Below are 23,476 nucleotides of genomic sequence, written 5' to 3'. Positions count from 1 at the left end.
TTGATTTTTAGGTTTTTGGTCCACTCAAGAAGGTTCTTAAAGGGAGAAGGTTCTCAATGGATAATGAGCTGAAGCAAAGCATATAGGAATGGATTAAGGCACATCCAGCCTCTTTCTATAGCATAAGAATTTATTGGCTAGTTGCACAGTGGGAAACCTCTCTAAATCAGTTTGGAGACTACTAAAAACCTGTATTTATATTTCTGTTTTGTTTATCTGCTTGGCTGAGTTTTATTTGACTGTATCACATATTAATATATACTTATAGTGTATATTACTGTACAAACATATTAGAAGCCTATTATTTTGAGACTGTATTTGACATTTATTATTATGAATAACTATGGAAAATTCTTTTCTACAGTCATTTTTTCACATTTTAAAGCAATATAAAATTATAATACTTTAAAAGAAGTTAGAACAACAAATTTTTTCCTTAATATATTTACTCATTTTTTAAAATTAGTTTACACTTTTATAAAATGTGTTAATTTAAGCCATGTTTTGTTTGATAGATTCAAATTCTTATGCAGTATGTTAGATAAATTAGCAGAATAAGTTGTAAAATCTGGAATTTTTCTCTCATGTTAAGATATCTTATCACTACAAATTGTGTGTTAGGATTGTAATTGTCAAATTTTCTTGTTAAAACTGTCACACATGGTTTAAGTCTTTTTTTTTTTTACAAGTAATGCTGTATTACTTTTAAAAAAATGTGTAACTGTATATGAAAATACATTATTATTGATAAATCATACAAAATTTCATTCATCAGAAATCACTTTTAAGAATTAAATCTATAAAATCAAAATACATTATGAATTTAAATCACATATTTGCTGTTCTATGTAGAACGATTTGAAATGTTTAATTATTAAAAAATAATAAAAACTGTTAAAGTCATTTTCATTTATAATAATTTATATTTCCAAGAATGCAAATTACATTCTGAATAATAGTATAAAAATTTATTAGAAAACATATAAACTAATTTCTTAATTATTTAAATTTAGTAATATAACGTATATTTCTTTCTGGACTATACATACAAATGAGTTTGACGACTTCTGTCCTTTCACACGCTTTGTAAAGGCAATAACAAATTCATGGCAAAACAGACCTTTTATTTGAGGCTACATGTCCGCCGTCCAATGTAAATAAATTAGAAACCCTCTAGCGGTGGCTAACACAATTATAAAGTCGGACTATACATATCATTTGTATGTATAGTCCAGAAAGAAATATATATTTTTTCTTAATGTGAATTCGTCCTGGCAATTTTTTGATTTAGTAATATAACAGTTTGAATACTTAAACTAATGATTAATGCTTTCTTTATATTGATTATACATTGTATAAAATTAATATTAAATATCAATTTAGTTAACATAATTATAGAAGAAGGAAGAAAAATATTACATTTAATAAAACAACGCAGTTTGGAATTTTCTTTGAGTTCCTGAAGATGAATAGTTAAGCTTGAATGCAGTTGAATGTTTTTTTAATTTATTGTTAGTTATATCGTTTGTTTGTTTGTTAAGTTACGGCAATGCAACACTTGGGTGAGCAGTTCACCCAAGTGTTGCATTGCCGTAACTTAACAAGCAAACAAACGATATAACTAACTAGGGGAGAAGTCTTATGGAAGGTAACTTGCGCCTGTTCAAGTGTTATAGACGTGGAGAAAACTCAGAAAGGGGTTTTCTCTACGTCTATAACACATGAATCCATGTGGCCAGCCCATCCTGGCGAGGTGCGAATCCACAACTGAACTTTCAGTGTTTGGGGAATGGAACTGCTTGGCCACTGGTGGGCCAGTTATATTCATACTTGATTTTAACTTAATTGTATAATGGAGGTAGATGAAGTTTCAAGTTGATAGATCTACTACTGAGGTTTTACTACTGAAGTATACTAATTTTTCAGTTTTTTTCTTTGGTTGTAAAATAATAAATATTTATAAATAATGGGAATTCAATTATTATATTTTATAAAATTTACTTGAATTTTAAAACCTCCTAATTGCAGATATAAATACGCTTAAATTTAAGAGCCATCAGAGAAGAAACTTGCTATGGTTTATACCTGATTTTACTTTTATAAATTTTTAAAATTAAATATATATATTTAACAAAAATTTTTAAGAATTAAAAACAAGAAAAGAAGGAAAAAAATTATAGCAATTTTTATTTAAATCTGACTAAGTTTATTTCTTTTTTTATGTGTAAGTAAAAGATTTAAAGGTTGAAATACTTTTCTGAAACAAATTGAAAGCAGAGGCATTATCATCAATAAGGTCCGGATTTTTGGGTGCCGCACCCACTCGATTTTTGAAAGGGGCAGAGTGTAAAAAGGCAAACTAAGTTGGTTTTAGTGCAATAGGCCCACACATTGCCAAATTGTTTAGCACCCAAATCGCAAACCTGCCCCAAAATAGTGACTAGCGCCCAACTACATATTTTGCACCCAGCTTCTCCCTTTTTTACATTTTCAAACAATATGTTGACAATTATCTGTTTTTTCTGTGGTTTTTATTCATTCTCTTGAGGGGAAAAAACAAATTTATTAAACTGGACCACATATGCTGAGGAAAAAAATACAATAATTAGCTTACTCTCTTCTTTTATTGAGAGAAAAGGGGGTAAAGTGGAATTTTCTGAACTAAACAACTAATCCTTAGGGTTGTTTTAAGAATGTAAACAGATTCACTGAAAATCTTCAACATGTGTTTTCTTTTCTAAGAAAAGAACAATCTAGAAAATTCTGTATTGAGGTCACCTTACCCTGACTTGTGAGCACAACAGTTCTAATTTCCTTTGTTCGGTGTCGGCGACATTAGAAAATGGCAAAATTGTATGCATCTAAACTGAACATTTTAGCAAATAAGTTTAAAGATGAAGGCGTATGCACAGATGGAAAAGTTCTTTGCTGTTCCATTTTACGATTATGTGATTTCGGTTGATGTGAAACACCATGAAACGAAAATCAGGTAACAGAAGTTTGGAAAAGCATAGAGAAAGCAAACAAAAAAACAAGCAATTTCGAGCATATATTTATAGGGGCACCTGGATGTTGTTGGAGACAATCCTGTAGTGTTTATACTGGAAGAAACAACAGATTCCACAAAACGGTACGTGCCGAACATTCTTGTTGCACCACTGACCACATGTTGTTCAAAATGTACCAACTTGAAAATACGAACTCAACGAACTCTAATATCTGGTCATCCGTTGGGGGTCTTGGATAAACAGTGTGTTATTCTACTCCGAGAACTTTGAGAAAATTAATGTGTTTATCAACAAACTTCTTCCTGGCAATTCTGCAGCCGTCGACAGTGTCGAGAAACTGGTCGCCGATCCAGTAGTGACCACAGAACTCTACTCCGTGCATTCGTACAAGTTATTGGTGTATAAAATCAACGAGCTGGAAAGACGTGGAACTGAAATGCGAGATCAGTGGAATGTTGTAAGTCAGGCACTTGATGTACTGGACAGTTTTGCCCTGGACAAACTCAAATCTAGTTTATCAAAAAAATCCTGATTTGAAAAATATTCTGGATTGCACTGAACTAGAATTCTGAGTAAAACAGAAACATGTCCCCTTAGTTCCTGTCGACGTAAAAAAATCTTTTTCTTTATATAAAGACATTCTATCCTCCAAACGAGAAAACTTCAAATTTTACTCCGGTTAATTGGTTGGAGATAGCATTGATTTATCATCCCGGTGTATCAGGAGGATTAGAAAGTATATTAGAAAACTTCACTTTTAAGAATATTAAAATGGTTACTGTTGTAAATTACAATGCTCATTTTTATGTCTAAATTGCAATAAACAATTATGTAGTTTGTAAATATAGTACATCTTGTTGGTTTTTGTCATAATAATACAGCATTTAAGAGCACCCAAACTGGCACTCGAAACGGAGAAAAAAAGCATTCAAAATCAGGACCTTAATCATCAACAATAATTGCCTTACTGTAATTTATGAAACTTTTTTAAGAAAAATATTTATTCATTAAGAATTTAAATTAGTTTAAGTATGAGAAGAAACGTTTTAAGAAATATTTTTGAAATAAAATTTATTAATATATTGCACTTAGTACAGATCATCAAATCTGTTAACTTAAATTAAGTTGAAATTTTTATGTTGTGAAAAATATTTCTATATAAACTGTAGTAGATGGAATGATCAATAGTCCTCTTAGGAACAGAAAATTAAATTATTAATTAAGAAAACTTGTTAAATAAATTAATTAATACTAAACCAAAAGAACAAATATTGCACTGGAGAAAGCAAAATGAAGAATGGAAATTACTCTATGAAATAGTCCTTGAATGGAATGATTCCATAAACATTTCTTCCATTGAACAGTTTTGAAAATTTAGCATGGCCTTCTCCTATTAGGCAAAGATCCAACCAACAAAAATCTGCTGGTGGCAGTTCCTCCTTAGGATGGCAAAAATAAATATTCAATTACTTCTGTGAATACCACATTTTCTTCATTAAACCACTGGGAGTTTATTTTTTTAAAATATATATATTTCCAGGGCTTATTGAAGATACAGGTTTTTTTCAAGATGGGTTTGTTAACTTTTAACAGAAGATGAATGGGTAAAAATTGAAATATCTTAACTTCTTGTACATTTTCCAAACTGTCAAAACCATTTATTGACTGTATTTATAAGTTATAGCTAAAGCATTTAAAATAATTATTATGCTATATATGAACATGGTTAGTCTGATTTGACATCTGCTAATTCAGTTATTACATTCTCATTCATGCCTACTTCAATGTTATTGGGCTGCAATTTGAAAAAAGAAAAAGAAAATTGTAGACGTATAAATTCTCACTGTCGTCTGTCTGCCTTTCCTTAATCTTGGAACAGAAATAGATACATGAAATCCAAAACCAGATATGGAAAGCTTAGGGACAGGATGCCCTGATTAACTATATATGAACTTCTGATGTAAACTGGAAGTAACATTATTTCAATTCAAAAGTTTCTTCTGAAAGCAGTTAATAGATGATTGGCACGACCATTATTAAAGGAAAAGTACGATGTACAGGGCAAGATGCTACTAATTTGAGGTGGAGAGCATGAAATAAATTAAAAATATGTTTAAAATTGCAGCCCAACATTGTGAGGATGTTAGGAATTAGGATCTTAACTACCAAGTTCTGGTTGAAATCCATCATCGCTTTCCGATTTATTTTCTCAGCTGATAAGCTTGACTTATGAATCACAACTTCCCCACACACAATATTCAACAATATTTATAATTTTATTTTAAAAAATGTTTATGTGAACTTTGGAAGAGAGAGTGCTGTTTGACTCTAGACAATTTCAAGAGTAGAATTTTAGTTAAACTCATAACCAGTCATTTTATATTATTAATGTTGGAAGAAACATAGCTTTTACATTGGGAATTGAAAAATACTCTATTTGGTTTTATAAATGTACAAATCATTTTTTAATTGATCTTTATTAATGTCTCATTGATATGAAATGGTAGTCTTAATTCTAACCACTATTATTTGCAGTTAGATTAAAAACTTTTGTGAATATTTTGAATATTTTTAACCATAAATAAAATTCTGAATATTATTGATTAAAATACATATCTCACATGTAACCATGAAATCTATAATATATTAAATAAATTGAATAGTTAGTATTAATACATATTATTTGATTGACAATGTTTAGTCATTTTTATATAGGATGATTCAAAAAGGGCTTTACAGCTTTGAAAGTGTATAGAATTTTAATCAGAAGACTTATAGAATTGGTTAAAGGGTTAATTTATAGTGAAACATATCAAGTTTTATCTCAGATATTCATTTTATTTTGATGTGAATTCTCAACCATATCTGAATATGCTGGAAAATTTTGTCATTCTACAGTTAAACAGTAATGAATGCATTCACTTTCATCAAGACAGTATACTACTGCTATACAGATGTCCAGAATTTCTTCAATAAACATTTTCCAGGTTGGTGAATTGGTCAAACAGGGCTAGTAGCATGGTCATCTTGTTCCCAGACTTGACACCTATCAATTTTTGGGGGGAGTTTTATTAAATATATAATGTTTATTTCACCATTGCCTGAAAATCCTTCTGAGCTCAAAAACTTGAATCACCATTGCTGTTGCCCATGGGCAGATGGAACTTGCAGCTTAGGAAATATATGGATTGATGCCAGCACTTATGAATATAAAGGGAGATAGTTGACTATCTTTTTACAAATGTCTCACATTACAAATCAAATGCATTAAAACAATGTTTATAAGTGTTATTTATCTACTGTTCAATGATAACAGAAACAATCATACATTTACAACACTGGCAAATAAAAAATAAATGAATATTTATATCCCATTGAAAACAACTTAAAAATATTAACCTAAAAACTATAGCTAATCTTATTATTAACATAAATAGTAAATACTAACCTAAAAATTTATAGAGTGATCAAAAAATCCTCAAGAACTTTAATTCAATATAAAAAAATAACTACAAAAGATATTGAAATTCTATTAAACATAGATTAATTAAGACTAAAAATGAAATTGGTTAGTGAGGTTTTTAAAGTGGTTATCCTCACTTAATTAAATTCAGCTCAATACAATCTACTCTGTAGTCAAGAACAATAAGCCCTGACTATGCATTGTGTGATTTCTGAGGGTAAACATTCTGAAAGCCTCATTAGTTAATTTCCTTGTGAGTCCTAATTAATCTATTTTAATACAATTTCAATATTGTTATTTGTTTACTTATTATTTACAGGTGATGTTGCTAGGACAATAATTGCCACCCCCAATACATCACACAACAATCAAAACCCATTAAGATATATATACAAATTATTGTTATTTTTTGTATTGAATTAAATTTGTTGAGGACTTTTTTATCACCCAGTAGGTACTCTTAATGAACTCAGAACAAAGTATTGCAAAAATAATGCTTAACCCTTTGGTGGGCAAACCTTTTAGAATTTCGTGATGACACATTACAGCTATTACACTGCATATGCAATATTACTTCATATTCTCCACTATTTAATTTTGCTTTTGAAAAACTTAAAACTTTTTATTGAACAAATGCAGTTATAAAGCCTCTCACTAATTAAAAATAGACCGCTCCACCTCCATCTGTTACTCGCCTTCACAAATGGCGCATTTAGTTGATTATATGAATGTTTCCTGCAGATATTTTTACTACATTCTTGATAGATCGATTCTGTTCTATTGTTCTTGACTTCTATAAGAAAGTCATCTACTCTATTTCATTAGCTGATTGTTTGGAGTCACTGTCATGATTATCTTATATAATCTCCCACTCCTCTGACTCAGTTTCAGTGTCATAATCAGTCTCATCTACTCTTTCCTTCTCTTTTATCTATTCGCTCACTACTCATTCTAAAGCTCCATCCAACTCCTCCTGGGTCAAATCTTTATGAGATCTAGAAACATGACAAAAATATAAGCATCCCAAAAGTTGTTTAGTATATTTTCAAACTAATACAACTCTAAGAATTTATTGAAACTTATGACATTGTTAAATAAAGATATTTATGCAATAGGTATGCAAAACAAAAGCTACTCTTTAAAATATACAAAAATAAATAAATAAAAAACTAAATGCAAATTATTCTAACATCGAAAGGTGCGTAGTGGCAAGTACACTGCAGATACAATACTGCCTGTTTCAAAGCTCAGGAACAACTAAATAGAAATAGGGAGACCACTTGACATATAGTACGTGGTGACATCTGCTATAAATATGAAATACTGAAGCGCGCTTCTGCATCACCTATTTACATCGTCTTAAATGATACTTTATTAACTTTCTGCAGCAATCTGCCATGGGTTAAGATTAGTAAAATAAAAAGTGTTTTCTTATTTCTCTGTAAATAATGAAAAAGATATGAATTATTTATAATATATATATATATATTTTCATGCATTAAAGTAATGTTTTCGATAATAGGGGACTTGAATTGGTTGTTAAAGCAGTGGTAATTTCTTTGTTTTCAACACTACTCAAAATTTTCTTCTTATAAGTTATTAGCATAAAAGCTTGAAATTCAGTCAGAGTTAATCTTGATCTATTCTAAAATATACCAGAAAGTTCCAAATTATTCTTGCGAATATCCAACATAACTGCCAGCATGTATATTAACAGCAAGCGTTCTACAGGAGTGATATGATGTAAGTGCCCAACAAAATTTTATGGGTATGCTACTGGTGTAGTTACCTATATATGTTGCACGTTTATTTTGCATATTAAAGTTTTAATTGTAATTTTATAATAAAAATTTACTGATATTACTGGTATCTCTGGAAATTTCTGTTTCTCAATGGCTCCTTCCACCACTGCTGTTTCCAAAGTGACAACAGATATGCTGCTTCAGTTTGGCAAGAAATTGAAGTCAGGTGAGATGTCTTTTATATCACCAATGTGTTCACATCAAACCAAAATGACTGTTCAAGGTAAAACTTGATATGTTTGGCTATAAATGAAAACTTTCACTATTCTTTAAGCTTTCTGACTTAAAGTGTATATGCTTTCAAAGTTGTAAGGTCTTAGAAAGTCATATAGAATGAAAATTGCATCCATTAATGAACTATGTTAAATGCAAACACATTAATGAAAGTTCGTAAACCAAAGAGTCTACTATATGTGTGTGTTACTTTGCATTGTTAACCAAAGATTACCTGTGTATAAAGTTGTTATATGATTGAGATTAATGTTTCGAAACAAAAGTTATCCTTTTTTTTATTTTTCTTGCTAGCGCACTCTTTCCAAAGTCGGACTTATCACATTGGATCCATCTTTGAGAAAAGTTCACTTGCATGAAACATACAAAATAAGACGACGACAAAAAGTGATCAGAATAATAAAAATTATCCTGTTTACGTAAAAATGATTAAGTAGTTTAAATTTATTTTATGTTATTTGTATTTCAACGTTACATTTTAAATTTGTATTCTATTTTATTTGTTGTACATTCAATTACAACTGATGAAGGTTCGCTCGGCTGGATCAAAAATGCTATTGTTTATTAAAAGATACTTGCTGGAGTAATTTTTGAGTTGTGAATTTTTCCTCCAGTTCCTATGTTATTTTGGTACTATGAATGATTTCAACATATTGATAATTATCTTACTTTATATGATTTAGACTGCATATTATTTATTTAATTAATTATTTTGAAACTGATAAACTTGCACATTTTCTTTTTTAGCATTAAATATTTGAAGTGAGCTTATCCGCAACACTTTTGTGTTTAACAGAAAAGCTATACTGTAAGATTAAAATAGCTCTTTTGCAGTCCAAAAATTTTTTTTTAAAGAATTTTAAAATAAAAATTTCATTAACTTGAATTTTGTTATGGAGACAGTTAATGTTACCCTAGGTATACAAAATGGCGGCTCGTCTCTGACTCCAGCATACAGAAGCGAGGAAACAGTGGGGACGCACGTTTTTCTAAATCTAACCTATTCTAATAAATTACCATAATTATTAGCAACTAAATTATTAAAATAGGTTAGGTTTTAGAAAACATCCGTTCCCACTGTTTCCTCGCTTCTGTATGCTGGAGTCAGAGACGAGCCGCCATTTTGTATACCTAGGGTAACATTAACCAACATTTTAACTATGCTCAACTTGTTCTGCTGTATTTGAAAGGTGTTTGGGCGTGTTAATTTGTACCATTACATCCAGTTTCCAAACTATATTTGGAGAAAGTTGCCATTGGAGTTGCATTATTTTTCTTTGTAAATATTTCTTTGTGATTTGATATTTTAAAATTTAGTTAATTAAGCTTTATTTACAGTAATTGCTTTCATTTGTTACTGCTACTATAAGTGATCCTGTATATTATGTTACATTTTAAAATCTTGATAAGTGAAATTTTTATTTTCATTGTAAATACTTGCTTAGTCGAGACATACAGATTTCTGAAGATGGTTTGGATAAACAATAATCAAATTTAAATTATTTTTAATATGAGTAATTAACTACCATTATTGTAAAAACAATGTTGCAAAATCTAATATAACATTTAGTAATTTTTTATGTTTAAATATTATAATAAAATATAGATTATTTGATTTTCTTATTTGCAAGTATAAATGTGCATAAAAACAATATAGACAGGGAGTAAATAAATATGTATATATTATAGGATATCAGTTTAGTTGGTATAGTCTTCTCTAATGTTTTCTGCTCTGTGTTAGTGGATAGATATTTTGAGATAATAAAACAATTTTTTCTTGTTGAAATACTTTAATATTGTGACAGGTTCATTGATGATTTTTTTGCTAAAATTTTTTCAAACAATAAAAAAAAGCAATGAATGCTCTTTTATTAGTTAAAAGTCAATTTAAAGTAGGTGTAGGTTATCTGCCAATCTTAATTTGCATTTACAAACCTTCATCTAAATGAAGTCTTTCTCAGAAAACATGAAAAATCCTTTACTCACCAGACATTCATCTGCATTGCATTTTTCGAAAACAAGCAAAAGCATATATACATTTGCCTTGCCTTATTCTTTGTCTCATTTGTTCATTAATTCATGCTTTAATTGATGTTATTAGTGGTTTTCTATTAGATAAAATTAATTTTAACTTAATAGAGTCATTATTGGCTGAACTTATATCTTGATATTCGATACATTTCTGGTAATTCCCCCTTCTTTATATCTCAGAAAGCTATTTAGTAGGTAACTATGAATTTTACAGTATGTTTGTTTTTTACAATGAATTAAAGCAATTAACTCTAGAACTTTTATTATTGATATTAAAGTCTTTTTCTATTTAATTGTTTTAAAGTTTGTTTTATCATTTACTATTATTGTTGTTATATATTTTATCAACATTACTTAACAAATAAAAAGTAAATGAAACAGAATGATAACATTTTTATAATTCAGCAGCCATTTATATTAGAATGTTCTGCCCTAAACATTCTAATTTTTTCACTTTGCTTACTTTATAATTATATCTGAAATGAAATTAAAAAAAACGATAAAATGAGAAACAATATTTTCTGAGTTGCAAACCGATAAATCATGCTTTCAACAGACACTTTGGAAGACATGAAATATATGTTGATTCAAGTTATGGGAAGGTAGTTCTGTGCCATCCATAAGGCTGAGATATGTGATGGACAATGGTTCCAAGGGCCTGAAATGAACAATGTGTACAGGCCTGTTTGTCTAGGCTTCTAAATGCAATGAGTTTAAATGCAAACAGATTGTGTGATGTGGCCAGGATGTGAATTGGACTATATATGTTTTTTGAAAGAACGTTTTTAGCAATTGTTCTTGGTGAATTGGAGTGTAAATGTCCAGGAAATATACGTTAGTGGAATTTGTCTGTTCCATTCTTAAAGATAAGCATGCACATTCTCTGCAAGCTCAAAAAGTTGTTTTTCTTATAAATGTTCGTTTAAAGACATTCTTACAATTTTAAAAATTTAGTTTAACTTTACTGTTCTATTCTGTATTTTGCCATTTAAACCTGAGGATGTCCCTTACATACGTATGAAAATGTTAGTTTACTGTAAAATTTTTTCTTTTCTGCTGGATTTTGGTGTTAGTATGTGGTTTTTAATTGAATATCTATTCATTTTCAAAGATTGTTTATTAATTCTATTGAATATTGCCAATTAGCCCATGAATTACAACATTGAAATATCTTGTGGTGAGAGAATGATATTTTCAGTTATTAAGCAGCTGACATGTTTGCAGAACTACATTGATGATTTTTTTCTTTCTCTTTGTCCATTTATTGGTCTACAAAATGAAAGGACTTTGTAGAAAGGAGAGGATAGACGGTTAACAGATGCCTCAACCAAGACAGTTGGCATTGTTGTAATATCACCATTATATTTTGTTGCATTTCGCAGTTATTATTGGAACACTCAATTATCATCTGCACTTTTTCAAGATATATTGTAGAATTGATTAGAAATACAGTATTAGCTCATTTTAATAGATCACTCAGACCATCAAAAATTATCTGTTTTTCCAAGAATCCATTAAATCATGAACAATGAATTTCTTGCATACCCAGGTAAACATCTGTTATTTCAAAAAAAATTTGTTTTTTAACCCTCTACATATAAGAAATACATGTACTTGAAATTACTCAGTCTCTTGAGATTTCCATCTTTTACTATAGAAAGGTGTATGCTAGAAGATTGTATATCATGTCATAATGTGTATGATAAAGCTGATTAGCACCTCATTAGACTTCATGATTTGCTAAAAAACTAGTCTGTCTTTTTATACCACTTTTCTGTCCATTGAGTACAACAATTGCTCAATAAGACACCAACCAATGCCGAATTATCGAGCTAGAAACAGCTATAGCAATATTAATAAGCTATAGCCATTTCTAGCCCAATAATTCGGCATTGGTTGGTGTCTTACCTTATGTATAACGGGTTAGTTGCTGTTTATTTATATATTTGCTCAATATTAGCAATGTCATGTACAGTATAGTCTGTTCATTTATGCTAAAACTATTCAGTAAGGTCTTCTTGACTTCAAAAGACTGGATGACCTCTCTAAATTTCCACATGACATTTGGACCAGACCTCATAAGGAAACTCTTTTCCCCTGCTCCGCCACCAGGCACTACAGGGTTCTAGAGACTATGCCTTAATCATGGGCCTTGGTCTCTTACCCGAAGGTAGTCACTGACTCTTTTTCTTTTAGTTGGGGCACCAAAGGCATCTCCTGGGCTGCCATCTGCCCTCTTAGCCCCAACTCATTAACTTGGCATAACTTTTATGTTAGTACGGTTTGAACCGCACATATAATTTCTTGCTCTGTCATGTAATTAATTATGCGGCTTTCGCCGCGACCGTGGGGTTGCACAGCCTTACAGTAAATATTCCCAAGCACTAATTAGGGCACCCTTCCCTACAAGAAGGAAGTGCCCTGCCCAATGCGTCCATTGGGCTCATAGATCGAAAAGATCTGAGACTTTAACCATCAATTTCTTTAGTTTCAATAAGTTTCACTTCACTTGCTGCTAGCGTTCGAAGTACTTGTTCAGGCGGCTTGGACCAGTCGACTTGGTCAGCCCCTTGGCGGAAATCCTCTGTAAGAGGACAGTCAAGTACATAGTGTCTCGCGTCACCGCGAGGACACCCACAGGAGCAGCAACCATCTCCTTGTCCAAGAATGGACTTGAAGTGGGGAAACCTCCCGTGTCCGGTCAGTATCTGCGTAAGCAACCTACAACAACTCACAAGGGTAAGGCCAATGTCAGGCATGAAGGCGTGGGTTGACCTACCCACCGTACTCAGAGTCCAGCTCTCTTGCCAACTCCTCATCGACCACTGCAGTAGAGTACCTTTTATGTATGTTACCGAGGGTTCTACCGTCCTTGTTACAAATGGGCCCCTGGCCCCCGCCTTGGTCAGTTGGTCGGCACGTTCGTTGCCCGGGATCTCGATGTGGCCTCTGACCCACCGCAGGGCAACGTGTCGCTCGTGCCTCGCCCTCAGTACCCTACCTCTGATCTCTCGTACCAACTCGTCTCTGTGGTACCCGTCGCTTAATGCCTGAAGCGACGATTGGCTGTCAGAGTAAACCGTGACAGGCTCAGGACCCGGATGTAGTAGGATCCACTGGGACGCTCCCGCCAGAGCCACCAGTTCCGCCTGAAACACGGACGCCTCCTCATTCAATCTGACTGATTGAAAGTACACATGTACCCCCTCGGAATAGACACAAAACGCGGCACCTACTAAGCCACCGTCTTTAGAGCCGTCGGTGTATATTTCAACACCGATTCCTGTCGGTTCACCGACATCCCAGTCTAGTCCAATCCTATGGGCATTTGGACCAGAAGTAGCTTCCCATCAATAATCAGTTAACTATAGGAAGGACCTTTTGCTCAGCTGCAATGTTAGCAATGTGAGCCATGATGATTACGCATGTATTTTGCATCGCATGTAATATAGATTTTAAATTCAATACCCAAATATTGATTAAATGTTGAAAAAACAAGATGTTTACAGTGGATGGGGCTAAAAATAATCTGTTATTTTGAGTGTGATGTATATATTCTAGGGTTTTCGTTAGCCCACTAAGGCAAACACCCAACAAAACAAACACACAGTGGATGTGAGAAAATTAATTTATATACACATATTATGACTATTTACATGTTCAATCAGGGATGTCAGCTCTAGAATGGTGGCCTGATCATTGGCAGAAATAACAAGTAATAAATGATCACAACACACAGAATGCAATAACACTAATCTGATACAATACACAAGAATAATTATTACAAGCCTAATTTTCTTAAAACTGACCTTTATTACTAATTTATGTCTATAAAAGAAAGAAGGTAGGTTCTAGAAGGTAGGAGAAGTAGTGAAGATGGTGGATAGGAAAGAATACATTGGTAGTGCTAACATTGTTTGGCTACAGTGAAGGGCCATGCAGAAGCTTCTTAAACACAAAAATCTCACTTCTGTCTTTCTTTTCCTTGGTTCTTGAGGGTTTTCATATAATTTGATTCCAATAGCCAATTGCATGTTCGTACTCATCACTCCAAAACGCCAACTCTAACACACTAACTTCAGCCTGGGAATTTCAAAGTTCTCTTTAAAGTTCCCCAAAACTTTATAGAGTTTTCAGAAGCATTTGACTCAATTCTTTGAATCAGTGTGAAATTGTAGTATTTCTACAAAACTATGGTAGTAAAGTCATGTTTTTGGTGTATTATACAAGAATATTTGTAAGTGGAAATAAAAATCATAGTTTTCTTATCAATATAAGAGTTCTATAGGAAGGCAATTTATCCCTTGTCTCTTCATTATCATTCTAAACTGCTGTATATTTTTAGGATTATGGACAGAGACATTTAAATTATGATGAGGAAGCATGTATTGTCAATCTATATTATGTCAATAATATACATTATTAAAATTCTTCCATTGAAAAAATAATAATCATTTTAATAAAAATTTTTGTTACTCTATCAAAGCAGCAGAAATTTTTAGACAAAATAAATAGCAATAAATCAAAACTTCTTACTAACCAAATACAATAAACAGTATTAGATAACAAAATCACTCCACGAAGTAGCAAAAGTATCCAATATCTTTGTGTCAACACAACGCAACTCTGCAGATGACATACAAAAAATAATCTTGATAAAGAAATTAAAAAGTGTAATTCTGAAATGATTTAGAATATAATCACAACCGTTTTTAGAACTTAAAATATTAACAGAATTTTCTATCAATTTATTGTTTGCTTTTTTTTTATAGCACTTTGTTTATAACCTATGCAAATATAATTAAAATTTATTTAATAATATCTTATGTAAGTTTAATCAATTATTTAAATTTAATAATAATATATGATAATTTGTTATATATATTTACAATTGAAGTAGTAATTTTTTCAACTGGATAAATTCAAAAACTTAAAATCTTGCAGAAACTTTAAAGATACAAATGTTTTTTTATGGTTAATGTTACCCTCGGTGCCAAAGTGGCAGCTCATATCTGATTCCAGCAAGGAAACAATGGGACGCACGTTCTAACCTAACCTAACCCTTCTAATAAATTACCATAATTATTAGCAACTAAATTATTAGAATAGGTTGGGTTAGGTTAGAACGTTGTTCAACTGTATAAAAAGCTTTTTTTAGTTTTAAAATGCTTCCAAATTATTTATTTTTATGCTAGTAGAAAGTAATAATATAACTATATGTCTTCTAAATGTTTTAGAACATTACAGATTATATTAATATATTCGTACATCAATCTATTATTATTGCATTACCAAATTTGTATCATATATCTTACTTCTTAGCATTTTAAATCCTGTTTATTTGTCTCTACACATAAATAATCATCATTTATAGCTGTTTATTTTAATTTCACAATTAAAAAATTTTTTAAATTCTATCAGTTCAACAGAATATGTTTTCCAGGAAATCTGTATTCTGATGATGGAATTAACTTGAAATCATTTATGTGATGAGAACATAAGGTTTGTTTGTAACAACATAATATTTTTTTTTTTAAAAAGTCTTTTCAATTTCTTTTAATCTCTTTCAGATTTATTAGGTTTATTACTAAAATATCTATTTTGTTTTATTCTGTTATAAAATCAGTGGCATGTTATTCTATGGTCAAAAAGGGCAGTTGCCTGGGGCCATCATCAACAGGGGATCCCAAACCAATCTTTTATAAGAAAATGTTTCCCTCCAAAACATTCTCAAAGAAAAATGTTGGAAGTCAACATGGGGGCCCTTTAATTCAAATTTGCCTGGGGGGGTCCATGAAGCTATAATGCACTACTGTATAAAATGTATATGCAGTGGCGTAGCGTGGGTGTCAGCCACCCAGGGTGGAGGAAAATTTTGCCGTCCCCTTATTTAGGTATTGTTATTATTTATCGTGAAATTTTGCTGCCCCCTTAAAGTGCCGCCCAGGGCAGGCCGCTCCCGCCGCCCCCACTACACTACGCCACTGTGTATATGTTTATATGAAAATAGAATCTATGAATAAAAAATATTGTAATGATGTAACTACAGTTGATTATTTTATTGATAAAAATGACTTATTGCTTTTTACAATAGAATAAATAGCTTTTATCTTCTAAATCAGCAGTTCTTAACCTGGAGTCCATGGGGGTTACAAGATTTCTACGAGACATTTTTACTGAGAGAAAATTTTTTTTCTTTGAATTTTTTAATTTTTTTGTTTTTTTGTTTTACTTAAAGGAAAATAAAGTAATAATGACAATAGTACTGGTACAACCTACATATCAATTTATTAAGTATCAGTATCAACTGGATGTTGTTAAACTTTTGTTGAAATAGGAAATATAATCACAGGACATAATAGGATTATCAGTTTTCTTGCTACCTTAGTGCTGACTATAATGTCTAAGTTGTGCTTATGCTGACCTGCATGTATTGTTGCCTGTACTTATATATACACTGTGTACAAGTTACCATTCACTGATGAGCAACATATAGTATGCATGCACAGTAATAATTGGGTGAATCCTGACCAAAATTTTTGGGCATGCAATTTTTGGGCATGAAGTTATAATAAGAATAATAGGCATATATCTAGCACTAAACAATAGGCAGAAACATTATTTGGTGTGAATAGAAAAGTATGGACTATTATAAAGCCCATTATATCTACACATGAAATATATTATAATGAAAAAATATTAAAAGTTTATGATGATAATTCAATTTTTGTTGGCCCTTGACACTGGGAGATCAGGGCTTAAGCTCTATTAGTCCTTATGTAGATCCACCTCTATACACAATGTATGCTGACTGGGTATCGCAAGCTTTTGATACAATCTAGCTGTGTTAAATGCTTGCTTTGAATGACGTCATGCGCACGCACTTCTTTGCTGCGGCAAATCTCCATACGAGCAACCATTCCTGTAAGCATCACACTGACTTAAAATGCCTAGTTGCTAGCTGCCAATGTAAGAGCAAACACAAACGATAAAAGAGTTTACACATTAGAGTAAACTATTGTTGGCATATTTGTTCTCACATAAAAAAGTATATTGACAGTCAAAACTTTCTATTGAGTCTTTCTTTCTATTCCTCCTTTAGTTTAATATCTAAGCAAAGCCAGAGAATTCGTCCCTGGTAATAATTCTATTGTTTCTGATTTTCATATAAGTAAAATCTTTGTGTCAGTTGTGGCTGTACGCCATGTGTTTGTATATAGTTTATATTTTATTATTATTTTTAATTTCACTTCCTCACGCTTTTATCCCCTTTCTTTTCTTTACCTATTGTTTTTTTTCTTTGGAATGTCTCTCCGAAATTCCTTTCTATATATGGTCATCGTATATTCCCTAAAACAAAGAAAGGGTGCACGACTCCTGAGGGGTCGAGTACGAAACCAGAGGGCAGGAGGGTCGTGAATGAGAGAACAAAAAGGATTCGGACTCAAGAAAGGGGAGTGAGAGGAGTTCTGGTGCGTTCTGGCAGTGTGCAGAAGAGAAAGAGTAGCGTTTCATAGACGGACTAAAGAATTCGTTGGGATTGATTCATGTAAATTAATTGTGAATTTTGGCATCTGAATGGTCGACAAGCAAATGAACTGAAAGGAAGATGAGAACCCCCTCTACATATTTTGTGTAAGACCCTCGCCAAGGATGTTATAAAAGAGACCAATTCTTCGAAGACCTCAAAGACCAATGCTGGGTACCCCTTTCCTAACTTCTTACATTTTCTTACCTGTCCTCTATTCTCCTCCTTTAGTTTAATATTTGTTTTAATTTTCATTTTTTATTTGTGTTTGTAATAGTGTAACATTAGCATAAGATTAGTTTTAATTATTTTCCCTTTGTCGCGAGCTATACATGAGTCAGGGAATTTTTGTACAATATTGTTCGCTCATATCATTATTTCCATCTGTCGGGACAGAAAATATACTGGTATCCTAAAAGAACCTGTAGCTAATAACTTTTACCTAAATTAAAATTTATTTTTTTCATTTTTATTTTGGTTTTACGTGTATTTCTTTTAACAAAGAAAATAACTCATTCTTACAATGGCATCCGCGACAGGATGACAGGCTTAACGGTCTAATTGACTGTGCTTCTGTCTCAATCCTGCATATTTTTCTCTCTGGTGTATAATTCGCGTTATTCTCTGTTTCTCATTGCCTTGTTTGTGCATATTTTCACGAATGCTAATATGGCCACTAATAGTCCTGCCGAAACGACCATGCAAATTGAGATAGGTATGCAGAATCCCCTTCTTGTCATGACCAGGTTCTTGGGATGATCCCCACTTTCTCCAATACCCAAAACGACTCTGTCAACATAAATCAATTTTTTCAAACAATTGAAAATATATCAAGATTAGCTGAGTGGAGGGATGATGTAAAAATTGCGGTCTTCTAAGCTAAGTTGAAGGGAGAACCCCTGAACACATTTTTCTGCCTTCTCGAGCAGTACCCATCTTTGTTTGAAGATGTGAAGCATGACCTTGTAAAGTGTTTTGAGAGAAAAACTCCTAAAGAAAGAAACTTAATAGATCAACTTTTAAGTGTGAAACAAGGAATAAATGAGTCTGTCATGGACTATATAATACGCACGAAGACCCTTTTTGCCAGAGCGATTAGGAATAATAGTAATATTGCCAATCTCAAAGACAATGTTATCCTAGAAAGATTTGTTAAAGGCCTATGCACCCGGGCCAAATCAAATATACTGAGGTGCAACCCTAAAACTCTGGAGGAGGCCTTCAACTTTGCTGAAATAGAAGAGCAAATCGAGATTGAATGTGGCAATCTCGGGGAGAGGAGGAGCGTAAACCTTGCCCTCCAACACCAAAGAGGGGACCCGAGCCATGACGAAGGCACATCGGTCGAAAGCAAAGGTCACGAGAATGATCATATAGGAAGTCTTGTGGAACAGGTAAAGGCTCTCGCTGAGTCTGTTAATCGTTTAGTATGTGCACAGAACAAAGGCACCTACAAGGATCAACAACATGCGTGTTTTGTATGTGGCGGGCTAGATCATTTTGTCCGAAACTGCCCAAAGCAAATGAAGCGAAATTTAAACTAGTTAAGGAGCCTAGTGACGGTCAGTGCTTTGCTCCTGACACCATAATCAATCTGACGCCAAATGTATTATTATCTGCTAAAGACTCACCTCTCATCGAGGGCTATATTTTCGGCAGAAAAATGAGATTTTTAATAGATACTGGTGCCGAAAATTCCTTGTGTGATTTGGCTACGATTGAGGCACTCCTGAATAGTATTTTTGAGGGTTTAGAGATCAAGAGGGTTAGTTTTGGGATTAGAGGCATCAGTGGTGCTATTAATAACTGTAAATATCTTTTGCACACCAAAATAAGACTTCAGGAAAGGATTTGCCCAATCGAGATAGCATGTATAGTATTTCCTGGTAATCTTGATTATGAGGGCATATTAGGTGTCGATGTCATTGCTAAGGTTCCCGAGTTACTTGATAAAGTGAGGGAAGCATTCGGAAGGGGCTCTCCACTGTTATTTGACGGCCCTAATCCAGTGCTGAGTTGCTCCAACTCTACGATTGTAACAATTCCAAGCTTGGAGAGTTTAAGTATAGACGTTAGGAGAAGAGTTGATGAAGTTTTAGATAAATACCCCCATTGTTTTGCTACCACAATATCAGAACTTACTGGTACTGATGCCTTTGAACACGTTCCCGATAGACTCCCCTACCCCAATTAACACCCGTCAATATTGGATCCCTGAATATTACTTAAAAGAGCTAAGGAAATTAATATCTTCTTACGTTGAGGCTGGTATCATAGAAGAAAGCATGTCAGAGTGGAACTCCCCAATCCATGTCGTTGAGAAAAACAACGGGGAGTTATGCATGATCCTTGATCTCCACCGGGTAGATGAGGTTACCCGCTCCCAGGAATTCCCTCTGTCCTGTGTCAATGAGATCCTTAGTAAATTTCATGCGAGTCAATTCTTCTCAGTTCTTGATCTCAAGTCAGGTTATTATCAGATCCCACTTCATAAGTCTGTTAGACATGTTTATGCGTTTTCCACCCCCTGGGGCAAATATCAGATGTGTCGTTTGCCTCAGGGAGCAAAGAATAGTGGACGCTATTTTCATTATGTCATGTCGAAACTACTTGCCCAATTCATTGGGATAAACTGCTTCGTCTTCCAAGACAATGTTGTCCTTTTTTCGAAAAACATAGACGATCATCTTGTTCTCATTGACAAAGTTTTAAATATTTTTAACCAGGCTAACTTGAAATTGCACCCGTTAAAAAGTAAGTTTATAATGGAAGAAGTCAACTATTTAGGGCATGTCATTCGGAGAGATGGAATTCTTCCGGATCCAAAAAACGTGAGCGCTATACTTGATGTTAAGCTGCCCACTAAGTGTGTGCGTGAGGAGTTTTCTTGGCATGATTGGGTTTTTTCGCTGCTTCATCCCAAAATTTTCTGACATAGCAAGTCCCCTAACTGAGTTAACTAAGAAAAGTAAGAAGTTTAAGTGGGGTATGGAATGCAACGATAGTTTTGAGAAATTTAAATCTTTAATAACCAAGCCTCCGATTCTTAGCCACCCCGATTTTTCTAAGCCGTTCTGTATGTATACCAATGCTTCGGACAAAAGTGCAGGTGCAGTCTTGGGGCATGTAGACGATAAAATCTGTTTTTCCCCGATAGGTTTCTTCAGCAAAAAGTTCCATGGTGCTGAACTTAACTACTCAACTGTTGAGAAGGAATGCCTATCGATAATATTAGCCCTCCGTCATTTTAAGCCCATCATATTAGGTTATGAAGTAAGGATTTTCTCTGAAAATAAGCCCCTGACCTATATAAAGACCATGCAGAATCACAACAAGAGATTGATGCATTGGTTGATAGAATTATCCGATTATAATTACAGTGTCTGTCATATAAAAGGGAAATTAAACCCCGTAGCCAATTGGCTATCACGCCCCGATGTCCACTTTGCCAGTTGTAAATCCACTCAGGATTGTAATATGAACACCAAAGCACGTAATTTTTGGGAAAGGGTAGTGGATTTGCAGAATAGTGATGAGTTCTTTTTTAAGTTAAAGAAACACCTTAAAAAGCACAATCTCGACTCTTGTAACTCCCCAGGCAAAATACCACCTGAATATCAGTTAGAGGGCGATGTCCTAGTGCACGTTAAACCAGACCAGTACCACCTCTGAAATGTCCCTTTAAAACTGCATAAGTTTTAATTTAAATCAAACTCCATATTGGTGGCTACCTTACTTAAAGTGGACAAGATAGGAGTGTCCTAAAGTGACATTTATCCATATTCCTGTGGCCAACAGAACAGGAAAACCCTGTGTTTAATTTCTAAACTCAATGTATTTTCTAATGCACTTTAAATAGAATTGAGCTTTGTTGCTGTAGTTTTTGAACAGTTTGCTGAGACTCCTCCAACAGATGTACTCAAATAAATAAAAAAATCCTCATTTACCCCTCACTTATTTAGTAAGAAGAAAGACAATTATATATTTGTTAAATAATTTTATATATAAAAACTGATTGTATTTTGTAAGAATATAATTAAGTAAATCAGTGATGATCAATCTACATTGCTATTATGTTACTTGCAACACTCAATGAAGAAAAATATTGACTATGAATATCAAAAATGATGTAGAAATGATTCCAACTTGAGCACCGGGGTGAAATCTACACACTTGGGGCATGTAATGCATATATATTGTATATCGCAGGTGACAAATGTTTTCAAACAAGCACACTGCTCTTAACCTTAAATTCCTTAACCAGTTGACCCGAAGAAGAGCAACATACTTGTTCGAAAACGTTTGTCACCCGCGATATACAATATATACGCGTTACACGCTGGTTACAGGTTCCAGAAAGTGTAAAAATGATGTAAAAATTAGCTTAAGTATTAACACTTTTTTCAGACTCTTGAATTGTATATTTAGTGACTTCTGTTTAATAATTCTTTCTGAATTCTCTTGTTAAAATACAGTATTTAAATAAAACTTTTACTACCATCTTATAAACATATTGATTCTATTGGATATTCATTCATCTATGGATACTAAAACAATTTTCTTTAGTACTGTACAGTACTTGAATGAACCTACTACAGTTTGCACTCACATGTACCCTATATTTCATATTTTGTTATTCAGTGTTACATGTTATCCTGTATGAAAGTTTGAATTAAATTTCACAGGATGTACTGTACAGTATTATGTGAATTATTTATTTATTTATTTACTGTTTACTTTTATAATCTGTATTAAACTTATGGCAGGATACAATACTTTAATTACAGTTTTTCATGTCAATTTTTTCATAACCCCACCTATGTGGCCACCTTAAGTGTATAGGATTTGTGATTGCACAAGTGAGGTGACTACATAAGTGATGTTTTACTGCATTTTTCCATAACAAATAAAAAAGACTAATTTTAAATTTTATATATTTTAGACCAAATGTGTGTGGGAAAGGAGGAAGATATTTTTGTTGTCCTGGATGGACAAGGAGGCCAGGAATAGGAGGATTATGTGTTATTCGTAAGTTTTAATTTTTAAAATTTGTTTCAAATGTATAACAGATCAACTTTAGTTTAAGGAGTTATTTATTTTTCCTTTTTTAATATAAATTAATACTGAACAAGTCTCGTCATTATAAGAATATTTAAATATCTCTACATAAAAGTACAGTAAAATTTTTCTAACTGAAACGTCTGTAACTCATATATTTCTATAATTTGAAGAAAATGAAGCAATTGGTGGTTCTAAATGGCATAGGGATTTAATGTCTTCAACTTGAATTTCTTAACTTGAATTTTCTCCAAGTCGAAATTTTTCACAGTCCCCTGACACAGATTTATTTTACTTTCAACTTCCCCAATTCAAATTTTAATACAGTGGACCTTTGTTATAGCGCTGCTCACTA

General features: G+C 32.7%; 1 protein-coding gene across 1 annotated transcript in view; it reads left to right on the top strand.

Annotated features, from left to right (window-relative positions):
- Window positions 1-23,476, top strand: part of LOC136986765 (fibrillin-2-like) — a 115,070-nt gene that overhangs the window by 17,625 nt on the left and 73,969 nt on the right. Inside the window, exon 2 of the mRNA XM_067284364.1 lies at window positions 23,006-23,091. Within this exon, the coding sequence (XP_067140465.1) occupies window positions 23,006-23,091 (86 nt within the window). The remainder of the gene's footprint in view (window positions 1-23,005; window positions 23,092-23,476) is intronic.

The sequence above is a fragment of the Centruroides vittatus genome, unplaced genomic scaffold, assembly GCF_030686945.1.
Source record: "Centruroides vittatus isolate TY-2023 unplaced genomic scaffold, ASM3068694v2 scaffold_1172, whole genome shotgun sequence".
Classification (NCBI taxonomy): domain Eukaryota; kingdom Metazoa; phylum Arthropoda; class Arachnida; order Scorpiones; family Buthidae; genus Centruroides; species Centruroides vittatus.
Note: the sequence above shows the minus strand (reverse complement) of the source record. Positions and strands in the feature narration are given on the sequence as shown.